At 38.0% G+C, this 12430-nt stretch overlaps 1 protein-coding gene across 1 annotated transcript in view; it reads left to right on the forward strand.

Annotated features, from left to right (window-relative positions):
- The window catches only part of LARP4B (La ribonucleoprotein domain family, member 4B), a 28101-nt gene extending 16472 nt beyond the window's left edge, over nt 1-11629 (forward strand). The window contains exons 10-16 of the mRNA XM_010135504.1: nt 1349-1455; nt 1956-2210; nt 3645-3690; nt 6701-6865; nt 9808-9932; nt 10609-10720; nt 11233-11629. Of these exons, the coding sequence (XP_010133806.1) occupies nt 1349-1455; nt 1956-2210; nt 3645-3690; nt 6701-6865; nt 9808-9932; nt 10609-10720; nt 11233-11514 (1092 nt within the window). The 3' untranslated portion in view covers nt 11515-11629. The remainder of the gene's footprint in view (nt 1-1348; nt 1456-1955; nt 2211-3644; nt 3691-6700; nt 6866-9807; nt 9933-10608; nt 10721-11232) is intronic.
- The last annotated feature ends 801 nt before the right edge of the window (nt 11630-12430 follow it).

Below are 12430 nucleotides of genomic sequence, written 5' to 3' on the forward strand. Positions count from 1 at the left end.
AAAAATAGGCATTCTTTTGATAAGCCAGATGACTTCTGTGGGGAAAGCAAATTGATACTTTTGGTATTATTGGAAAATGAAAATGACGTTTTTTTCCCTCCAAAGAGATCACCCATCCTTATAAACAAAGAAGGCGTGAATATTGCTAGTATCCCTTTAAACGATAAGTTAAACTTATTTTCCTTTATGTTGAATGTCTTCGCATTCAGGGCCAGTAGTTGCTTACTATCTTTGAATTTTAGAGTGTTCAAGTTGTAATTATTAAAGCAGAAAGGAGTTCAAAGCATTATTTTGACGAAACTTTCTTCCTAAAATAGCTTTATTAAACTCCTAATGGCCTATTTTTGGAGTCTGAGGTAGCATTTGCTGTCATGTGTGCTAGGTTAGGCTAACAGTAATTTGGCATGACAGCTTTGGCATCAGATTTTATTTTTCATTAACTAGTGATTTGCTTTAACCTTTGCAAGAAAGTTTAGACAAGCTTAAAGATACCTTTATAGGAAACAGTTTTAATCCCAGCCGTTTCTCATTTCATTAAGTGTAGAAAGAGTGCAGCATGGAATTCTTCCTGTGCTGCATTTTGGTTCTTTACAGGAGGAGAAGACAAGCAAGCATTTGTTGTTGCTAATACTAACGTTTCCTAAATGAAACTCATCCATACATTAAAAAAAAAAAAAGAAAAAGAAAAAAGCGTGCTAGTGAAGTTGGAGAAACTACTATGAACATGCTTCAAATTTTGAGATACCTTGTTCATACAAGACAGTGATATGCACCCACCCCAAAACAACCTTTTGCTGCTGCTGCTGCTTTGGGCAGCTGGACAGTAATTCACATGTAGATGAAGGTGGTAAGATGTGAGAAGAATCAGAGGTCCATTTACCATCCACTTGTTCTCTAGGGTTATTTAGGTCACTTGGAAGATCAGTAGGATGAGGAACTAAAAAGAATTTTTTTTGTTTTCAGGAAGGAATTCACATATAAATTATAAGAAAAACAATTACAGGCTGTGTAGGTTAGAGGCAGTTTGATGAAAAAGTATCTCTGTGCTCTGAAGTCATGCTTAGTATGGTGTGAAACAGAAGGAGTGTTACTTAACTTACAGCCAAGACTTCTGGCTCAATGTTTTTCATTCCTCCTAACAAATTATCAGAACTTGACTATGTGTAGTCTGTCTTCTCAAAAAGCAGCATTTTGTAAGTTGCATAAAAGGCCCTGGACAAGTGCTCTGTTGCTGTTTGAGCCAATCTTTTAAGTACTGCCCTGCACAGAATAACATAAAATACGGGGTTGAGAAAAAAAAAACAGCGTTTACTTCAGTTATAGTTATGAGCATGCAATATATTTTTAGGTAACGCCTTTTCCAAATACTGGGTTTATCAATGGGTTCACATCTCCAACCTTCAAGCCTGCTGCTTCTCCGTTGACTACCCTCAGACAATATCCTCCCAGGAACAGGCAAGTTCAACCATCTTTTAACAGTATACATATATTTTATTACATGACGTGGGGTTTTAATCTGCTTATTTTATCAATGACAGTTAACTTGAAAATACTTGTGAAATTTAACTTGGTGCAAAGTTAAGTGAGGCCAGAGGGCAGATGCTGCTGCCATTGTTAGTGGATGTCCTGTGTAAATGTAAATGAACTGTCCAGAAGCTGAGAACTTGTCTCTTCTATGATTTAAGACATTCGGATGAAATATTCTGAATGATGGCATGTGATCAGCGGGATTATTCTTACAGTATTTTCAGTTTTAAATAATTTTTAGTAAAGCCCTAGTTGAAAATAGACAGTGAAAAGGTTAATTTTACAACTCACATGACCTGTTAAAATTCTTATAAAAGCAATATGCAGTAAAGGACTACAGATCTTGCTTCTTCTGAATTCTGTGTATAGACTTAGGCCTCAGAAGATCTCTCATAGCACATATGTTGAAATGACTTTTGAATTTGTAGGAATCCTAGCAAGTCTCATATACGACATACAATACCCAGTGCAGAAAGGGGACCTGGGCTTCTAGACAGTCCTACAATATTCAACTTTTCTGCTGATCGTTTAATCAATGGCGTCAGGAGTCCACAGACGCGGCAGCCGGGACAAAACAGGACACGGATGCAGAATGCAACTACGAGTTATACCAAGAGGGAAGTAGGAACTGGACGGATGGAACAGACCAGCGTTGACTCGTCTCCTGGGTTAGGTAGAGGACGGTGAGTATACTCTGTGGTTGTCCTCTGAACAATCCAGTGCTGCTGCTTCTAAACTGCTTTTATTAAAGAGAGATGGTACTAGTAGTGTTCTCATTACTATTTTAAATTGACACTGTCTCTCCTCAAAGCTGAAATCTTGGAAAGTAGTTCAGAGAAAGTACTAAATATCGAACAAATACTTGTATACTCTCCTACCAAACGAAAATCATTAATGGCAACTGATGAACAGACATATGATCTAGTCTGGTCTGACTTCATTTGTTCTAAGTGTTTGCATATTTTTTTGTTTGACTTTAATGGAGTAGGTCTGCCCATTCCATTGTTGAGCGGTGCACCTGAACCTGCACTAGCAGTGCTCATTGATCATTTTTTTCAGTTGAAAGATCAGAATTTTGCCCCAATTAGACATTTACAACAACAAAGATGATGGATTGGCATGGAGGGATTACATGCAACTAAGAAAATTATTGTTATGCCGTTTTAGAAAAACAAAACAAAACCAAATCCTGACAAACCCACCTGGAGAGCTGAAAAGAGTTAGCACCTGTATTAATGTAAAAATTTAGCTGGCTTATCTTTGAAATTTTTTAATACAGTACAGTTCTAATAAGTGCTTTATAAAAGTACTGTGCAGCTTTAGTGATGGCTATATTTGTGTCTCCAAGTAAATCACATTTTGAGTGACTTAGTGAATTGGAAGATAACTTGCATCTTTTATAGTTGATCCTATATTAGACTTGTATCATTGCAAAATTAAGTGGGGATTTTGTGCAAGGATTGTAATACTTTTCTAAATCTATTTTGCTCAATTGTGTTATAACTAGTGGATGAAAGTATGATTGAGAATGTAGGAAACAAGATTGCTCAGACTATAGGCTACAAAAACGTACAGAATAGTCAGTATTTGGCTGTATATTCTGATGTTTTGGTGTTGAATACATTTAGAATATTAAAAGTCGAACAGAAAACCTGTAAAATATAATTGAAAACAAGATAGAATACATCACAAATTTTAAACTGATGCTTTACCTCAAGCAGGGCTGGGGGAGGAAGCACTAAAAATGTTGTGGAGGGGCTTTATCTGTTGATAAACCATATTTCAAAAGTTACATAGGAGTGTGTATATATATATAAAAAAAAATACTAGAAGCTTTGGGTATTGAAAGGTTTTGTCTAAACCTTATATGTAATTGGCACTGAGCTGCTTTTAATGCAGGAATTTTGTAACCATTGTATTCTTATGCTGACTTGTATAAGATCTGTGCCTTTCTTTTAATGAGACCTTGCTCTAAATTTTTCCCTAAAACATTTTATAATAACCTGTATAGAAGGAAGACGGATGAAAGAGCAATTTGAATTAATTTCTCCTGTTTTCACCAACTGCCTTCCATTCATTTGTAGACGAGGTTCTGATAACTGCTTTCTTTCCCTTAGGAAAAACTCATATGGCTACCGAAAGAAGAGGGAGGACAAGTTTACAGTGAGTGTTCATGATCGTATTTGTCTATACTAAAAGTAGGGTAATGAGGCAATAGGATGGATATTACGTGGAGTAGCAGGTGAGATAAGTTATTGCACAAACAATTGTGTATCACAGCTGACTGAAGACAGCAGCTCATTAGTCACATGAGTTTACTGTATTGGAGAAGACTGTCCATTAATGCAGAAGCCAGGAAGTTGAAATTACTGTTTTACAGTAGCAAAAAATTTTTCATCTTAGTATTACTTTGTCAGCATGCCCATGTTCACGTTCCAGGGGAGCTAAATAGCTAAGCTAAAGTTTAAGTACTCAGCTATTGTTAATGTAGACACTCAAGAACATTTTATAGATCGATGTGTCGTGTTGTCAGAATGTTAGTTAAATGGGCACTTCTGTTTCTTAAATGCCTCTCCAACTACTGCGTGGTAAAGGTGTACTAACACCATTGGAATGTTACAGTTCTGGTAAGGTTAATTTCAAGGTGATTATGTAAATAGCCTTGATACTTGAAAAGTATCGGATTTAAAAAAAAAAAATTTTTTTTTTAGAACTTAAGGTTTGATAAAGCTAGACACTCCTCTGCGATTCATTTCTACCACATATGGCACGTTCATGGAATTGGACAGGATTATCTCCTTATTCACGTTACAGTTGCAGAGTAACCCCACTACCCGAGCCATTACTGGAATCATTGCATGTGTGCATTTGTGGCTCTTGCTGTTGAGTAGCCTTAGGGGACTTGGATAAAGAAGCATCAAGGTTTGGAAAACATGAAACGACAAGTGATTCCTTCCCTTTGGTTCCTTTCGGTTCTTGTCAAACTTCTCAAAACTCAGTGAGATCAGATTATATGTAGGATTCTCAATACTTCTTTCTTTTGTCCCTTCAAAGCTGCCTGAATTTTTATGATGATGTTTTCCTATCAACATTTTTTTCTGTCTTGGAAAGAACAAGGAAGTGGTAGAGATTAGGCATGTGAGTGGCTGCAGTGAAAGGAGTATCTTGGACATCCTTACCAGCGGAAAGGCTCTTCCAACTCAGCTGACCTTAAACGTTATTTTAACTTTGAATGTAAAACTGGTAGATGTGACTTCTTAGGAGACCCACAGTTCCCTTCTTTCAGCACCAGGCTTTAACTGCAGCCTATGCAGCCAGGTTCCTTCCAGTCTCTTCTGGCCTAAGAGTCTTTAGTTTGCACTGTCCAGTGACATGACTTGAACAAAGGTGAGAGCTGCTGCACACCCACAACTGTGTACACTGGGAAGGAGCATACTCTGAAGTCAGAGGTTAAAATTTGACCCCTTTAGACTGTGGAAATAATTGAACCCAGGGTCCTGTTTCTTGTTGCTGTAGTGATTGGGTGGTGTACACAGGACATGACTACAGCTGGTTATATTTGAATGGAGTGATGATTTCTTTCAGTTTTTATTTTGTAAAGGAGAGGGTATGCATGCTTGCATGAGAGCATGAACCTTCTTGATCAGATTGTATCTGGGGCTGTAGATGCAAGCCAGTTAGCTCATCATAATGAGTTGTCTTGAAATTTAATGCTTTTGGCAGCTTAAAATCCATTTAAGTCCTCCCTGGTCTCACTAACTTAAGATGTTAATGCTACTTGTCTCTTAATATGTTGAGGTTTTTAGGACTAATCTATATAACTTAAAATGTTTGTAATAGATATAAAGCATTATCTATTGCAAGACTTCAGCCTCTTTTAAGAAAACTAAATGCTGTGATTTGAAGAGCTGTTCTAAAAAAAAAATTGTTCCTCTTGCAGTTTGAGCTGGATAAACTGAGTCTCTCTCTGCGACCCTTTGACAAGTCGTCTATCACATGTTTCTGGAAGTTTCAGCCTCCACTGCTGTGGCACTCCTAAAGTGTGTTCTGGGGGTGGTGCTGGGTCATAGCAGTCCTAGGAGTTGCTGTTGTTCTTGCTTCTGTATTTGTTCTTTGCCTGCTTCCCCCTCAACACACCCTTCTCTTGGTATAACCTATAGTTTGTGAAAAGACCTTGAGGGTGGTTTTGTATCTATTGCCCTTCATGAGAAGGAAGGGGAGAAAACAGTAAGTTTAGTGCAATACCTTTCTGTCCAGAAGCGTTGTTCTCATGATCAGACCATCTTAGCTATATAACGATAAATATTTTCCTTTTCAAAATAGGAATCATCTCAAAGACCACTCTGCAGCAGAGATCATCCTGTCACAGGCTCAAGCCTGGTCATGAAATGTAAATAAAGTAGTAACTATGATGTAGATGAAGTTAATGGGTAACTTCAGATACAGCATATTACAAAAGGAATTTAGTTTTTCCAGTGTAAATAGAATTTAGCCTTACAGATCCTCACAAGGGATCTTTAACAAGTGATCCTGAACTGTTCCCACTACTGTTGCATTTAGCCCACTGATGGTTTTTTGCCAGAGACATGTTTTTCTTCTTAGTTAGAAAAATACTCTCTTTTTGAAAAATTCTTCCTGTTTCGAAAATACTTTTGATATTTATATTTGCATTTTTACAATGTGATCATATAAATAATATTGATTAGATTAAAATTGTTGTCTACACTACAGGCAAGACATGCTGTCTTGCCATTTCTTCATGTATCTGAATGTGATACAAAGTTCTCATTGACTCCTGTCTTTCAGAATGTTACCAACTGCACACAAATGGACTTTATATTTTCACTGTATTTTGATATCTAAACCAGTCTATCCTTTCAATGTTAATGTCAGCGCCGAGGGAAGGGTCAGTAAGAAGACTTTTCTTACTGATAGCAGATCACTAAAGCTTAGGCATATGAAATTTTTAGGGATGCTTAGGCTATCCTGTGTAAATAATAGTTAAATATTTTAAGGGCAACAATGGAAAATGTGGTTTTCTTGGGAGGTGGGACGGGCGAGGCCTCTCTAGGGCTTCACAGATATAAATCTAATGCAAAATACAATTTAGAGTCCCATGTTTGCCTTTTCTGTCACGCAGTGCAGTAACCTCAGCATGTTATTTCTGTTCCAGAGAGGCCAAACACAGTCTCCACCACCCCCAAAACCTCCATCTCCTAGCTTTGAATTGGGTTTATCTAGCTTTCCTCCATTACCTGGAGCTGCTGGCAATTTAAAGACTGAAGATCTCTTTGAAAACAGACTGTCCAGCGTGGTAATAGGAACGTCAAAAGAAAGAGTGAGTAGCCAGTGTTCATTTTTATTGCGGAAAATAAAGAATTCCATACCTCTTGTTTTCAGATTTGGTGGCTTATAGACAGGAAGAACCTTTTGGCTTTACATGTGTTGTAAAAAATACATTTGAAAAACAGCTGTCAAATGATATCCTGCTGCCTTCTTCACTTACACCTTAGAATTTGTGAAACGGTGTGGAATATGAGCACCAGTATAAGTAGCTGTTAATAGCGGAGATTAGGAAATATACTCTTTGCTGTTGATAGTTGCCGCAAGCTTTTTGATAAACTCAGGTGAAAAATATGTGATAAATTTCCCTGCTGTTCCAAAGTCAGCCTTCTGAACTGATTGCAAAACACTTAAAGTGACCGAGGCAAACTTAAAAGCACTGGAATATGAAGAAACTGCCTACATCGTCCCAGTACTCTATGTATCATAGCTGAAACAAGAACTGTTACCAAAACCAGCTGGATCCCGGTCTTATCTTGTCATATTGTTTAGAAAGATAAAAATATACCAGATCGACTTGGCAGCCCCCGCTTTCTAGATGCAGTAGAGATGCAGCTGAAAATTAGCGTTCAGTAACTGTTCATAGATTTCACTCTTAGAACTGTCTCTACCCTGCCATCTGTGAGTAACAGTGTGTTCTCTGCTATCAAGATGTGTATAACCCTGTGCGGTATGGAACACTCTAGGCTGTGGAAGTTTATATTAGCTGGTTTTGCTACCTCTGTCTTAACTTGTGTTTTTGTAGCTGTGCTGCAGAAGTTAAGCCCTGGACAGAGCAGTGCAAAGCAACCTGATGAAACACCAGAATCTCTCTCTTGTCTCGTCTGTGAAACCAGTCTGTTGCAGAATTTCTTTGGTGCCTACATATCAGGGGTAGAGAGAGTGTTTGTTGGCAGCAAGGCAGCCTGCATCCAAAGCAGTGACTGCACAGACACACCATCTATTCTGTCTCCTGCAAGTGGTAATAGGCACATTCCAGAGTTTGTATTTAGGGTCTGAATGCGGGACAGTGCCATGAGAAAAGCAGTGTTTAACTTACAGTTCTCTAGTTTATAATCTGTTCGTGGCCAAGAGCTATCTATTTTTAAAGTATTTTACCTTTATTTCTGAATTTTTTTTTTACTATGGTATTTCATTTTATAAATACAATTCCAGCACTTGCTATTGAAACTGCAGCTGAAAACCCATTGCTCCTCTGAGTACAAATCTAGTCCTACTTATTGTAAAGAACTTGCACTTCTCCCCTAGAGGCAATCTTCATATCCGTCAGTCACTGAGGTTTTACGGTAATGTGGTGTCCTGTCACATGGAAAAGCTTCCTTTGATTTACCAATGTCTTTTTCTGGCTTGCATGAGTTAGTCTGTGCCATTATGTAGAAGAAAGGGATTGCACCATATTTCACTGTTGGTGTTAATAAGGATTAAGACAAGAGCACGTGGCTCCAAAGAATGATGGTGGTGTTCTACAAAGGTGTTGGGAGTTAATATTAGAATCTGGCCGATGTATACAGGCTGCTTTTCACCTGGATCTCAACATTTTTTCATGTCACCTGGTGTAGAGTTACAAAATGCTGAAGCGGAGTTAAAACAATGCTACTCTTGTTTTATATATATATTGTTTTATATATAGATGGGCAAGTCTGCTGTACAGAAGCTGAGTGAACTTAGCTTGTATCATTTCCAACAGCTGTTATCCAGAGATTATATCTTTATGTTCTTTGCTTTATGGCACTCTTCTAGATGTAGCTCTGGGAAATGGTAGGTGTTAATTTTCTAACTAGGAAACTGCAGTGCCGTCAGTTCAGGGGCTGAATGTTTTGGCCTAGGAGTAGCACTTGCATATCTCCTTGATTTGAAGCTATTCACACTCAACCGTGTACCTACAAGTTTTGATGAACTTGGACCAGAATGCTCAGCAACTTAACAATTTCAAGCCTTTACAAACACTGAAGCTGTTCTTGTATTTCTAAACATCCACCTTTTATGGTTTTACTTTGAGTAGAACTAGGCTTAGATCTTAGATTTAAAATAACGTCATCAAATGCCATTTTCCTTTCTAGCAGTGACCACAGGAGTCTCATGTTTTGTGGCCTTTGAATAGTGGCTGTGCTGGGGGAAAGTGGTGGCTGTGTTGTTCCTTCTGTGTTTACGTCCTCCCATTGTTCTCCCCTCTGTTACCAGAATCTGTTTTGGTTCTGGGGTCAGACAGGTCAGAAGCAATACAAAAAAATACAGCACTTTTAAAAACAAACAAAATGTTTATAAATGTCAGAAATATGATGCACAGTCTTGTCTTTCTTTATGACAATTTAAAGACACGTGTGCATCTTGAACCTATTTGGCCTTTATCTGGTAGCACAGTATCACTTGGCACTAGCAGAATCTTCTGAGGGCTGTGGAAAAAACCTCTTTGCTTGGGAGCAAATCATACTATAGTGAAAAAAACGCACTTTTAAATGATGGTCATATCCTGGTGTGCAAAAACTTCAGGGTTGCTTTTTTAAGTTTAGGAGTTTTTTAGCACCAGTTATTGGGACAATGCAGAGTTAGAGCTTTGAAGAAGGTAGTTGTTAGTGCATAACTCTAGGAGACTTTTGTCTTGGGCTAATTAGGCTTATGTGAACAGGCGCAAAGCCTGCTTTGTCACCAGCAGGCGCAAAATATCCAGGTTGAAAGAAGTGATCATCCAGGTGTGTCCCAAAGGGAACTCAGCTTCTAGCTTTTTGGGAAGGAGCCACAGTGTGTGATTGATTTATTTCTAGATAATTGTAAAGGAAAAAAACTTGCTTGTTACAATACGTATATTGGATCCTTCTAGACCTTCCTGTAGTTCGCTTACCCTCATGAATCAACTGTTTCCCGATTGTGTTAATTTTCAGGCAAACCGTATTAATTGGATATTATGATTGCCTTTCTGTGCCTTTTTTCCTCCTTCAGAATATTAATGTGGATGCAAGTACAAACACTATTCCGTCGGGAATTCCTCGAGAGCCATCGTTGCCAGTTTCTTCTACGTTGCCCAGGACATTTGAAAGGTCTCCTTCGCCACCCCAGTCTTCTGAGTAAGCACTTAATTACATGGTTCTTAATTACATGGTTACATTCCTCTGCTCTGAATCACATTTGCATTTTCTGTCATCAGGCTAGGCGGAACACTGTAAATAGCTATTAAACTTTTAATCAATGAAACAAATAATATTTTGTTGTGTATCTTACTTGTAGTAAAGGTAATAAAGCTTAATTTCTGAACAATATCATAACAGTGATTCAGTCATAATAGTAATTCAGCAGACAAAAGTTTAGTGCTGTGTTTTAGTGTCTGCAAGTATTTAAAAGTTTAATGACTACCTTACTGTCTTGTGTTTAGATAGCTTTGAAGCATAGAGAGTAAACCCACGATCCTGTGGGCATTGTCCATGCATTAAAGAAAGTTTACACTAAGACTTTTTGGAACCTGCAAATCAAATGGAGATATTTGAGTAAAAGGATTAAGATAACTGCTATCAAATGCTATCAGAATGTCACAAAATCACAGGTAGTCTGAAGTTCCACCAGGAATATCTTTTTTTAATATTTGATAGCATTTTTAAATGCAATGCTAGTCATAACATGCTAGCATATTATAGCTGTAACTTCTTATAGTCATACCCAAGTAAAGTTTAGACCCATTATTAGATCATTCAGTCTGTCCTGAAGTTCCACTTTTCTTGAGCCTTACTTCCTGCTGGATGATTCCAGGGACTCCAAGGTTGTGGATAAACAGCAGAGAGACACACAGAGTACAGAACGACTTTCTTCTTCCACACTCAGTACTGCATGTAAATCGGTACAAGTCAATGGGGCTGCCATAGTAAGTGACCTTACCGTACTTCACTTCCTCTTGATGATCCAGTTTGATGCATTTAACTGAATATTGCTGCCATTGCTACCTAGTGTTGCTTGAGGACGTGAGCCCGGCATCCTTAAATTTGTATGGTGGTGGCTTTGTGAGTACTTGCATGATACAATTATGCAATTAACAGTGCAAAAGTGTTCATATCCTTGAGGTAGAAGTGTTAATACATATGTTGATATTTAAACCAGAGTGTTGATCGTCTTTCAGCTGTTTTAGAGTTTGCTTGAATCAAAGTATCTTGTCTTAGCACAGTATCCCATTTTTCTGGCATAATGTTTTGCATTTTACCTTGTTTTGAAGCTTTTTATCTATATAGCTTCTGTAAACTTCATAATCAAGCCCTCATCTGCATATTTTAGTGCAGCAGTTTCTTGGGACAAAGACATTCCGTTTTTTTTGTTCATGAAACCCAAATTTTTTTCTCAGGATACTTTACACTGCTGTCCTGTTTGCTTTTGACTTCACAGGAACTGCGAAAACCTAGTTATGCAGAAATTTGCCAGAGAACAACTAAGGATCCTCCTACGTTGCAACCCCAGAAAGAACAGAAGCCAAACACTGTAGCATGTGGGAAAGAAGAAAGAAAGCCCACAGAAACAATAGAGAAAAACAGAGAACCTCCTCCTGCAAAGTCACATCCTGGACAACCCAAAGACCAGAGGAGACAGTCAGGACGCAGATCGTCCCCTCCAGCTGTTGGCAAACGCTTAAATAAAGAACAGAACACCCCTCCAAAATCTCCTCAGTGAAACTAACACCTGGGAGGGATTCGAAAAGAGGTCTGCTTCCCACAAATTAAACCCATGTTCCCACTAAGATACCTGAGAATGAGTTGCTGGTTAGGAGCTTGCAGTGATACTAGGCATATAACAATGCCTGCAAGTTATTTTTCTGTGAAATACTTTCTCCCCTCTTGAATAAACATTCTATTTTTTTCTGGATATTTCTGGATAGTTGTTCTAAACCTTACATTTAGGTTGGTGCTTAATTGGAGGTGAAGCTTAGTGTGATTATTTTTTTCAAGATGTAAAATATTTGTCTTTAAAAAAATCAACTTTTTATTAAGCCTCTCTGTGGCTGCGTGAGTGCAAGCTCTGTATAGTGGGTTTTTTCTAAACTGTTAAGCAGAAACGTGCTGCTGCAATATTTTTAATTAACTGGTCTGCAAGTACATATCTAAAGTGTCCAAAAGACTGATAACGGCAGCTAGCGTGTAGAGTGCAAGGAGGTAGATGTATTTTACGAATTAGTATGTGACCTTGATTTTTTTTATTGGGCTGCTGTACTAAGTGTCAGCAAATGAACTTGCACTTTTAGGTTAAATGAGTAGTTGTTTCTAGCATTTTTAAAAATTTAATCTTTTTTTTTGATGTTTTGCACACACAAAACAAATTCTGCGGAGCACCATAGCAGTCTTGCTAAGATATTTCCTTTTTTGACTTACTGCAAGCAAGTAACCATCTTCTCACTCCAGAATAAAATTGATGTTATAATTTGCAAATACAAAGCACATTGTGAATAGAAAGATTTAAGTCTGTGAGCTTCTATGGTGGTGAAGCCTGTTAGTGGATGTTATCAGGAGAAAGCACTGTAGCCTTCTTGTGATAACTTAGCTTCCCTGTGCTTGTAAGGGAGTTAACTGAGTCAGCGCTGTATGTTCTGGTT

This window comes from Buceros rhinoceros, unplaced genomic scaffold (genome assembly GCF_000710305.1).
Source record: "Buceros rhinoceros silvestris isolate BGI_N320 unplaced genomic scaffold, ASM71030v1 scaffold14984, whole genome shotgun sequence".
NCBI lineage: Eukaryota > Metazoa > Chordata > Aves > Bucerotiformes > Bucerotidae > Buceros > Buceros rhinoceros.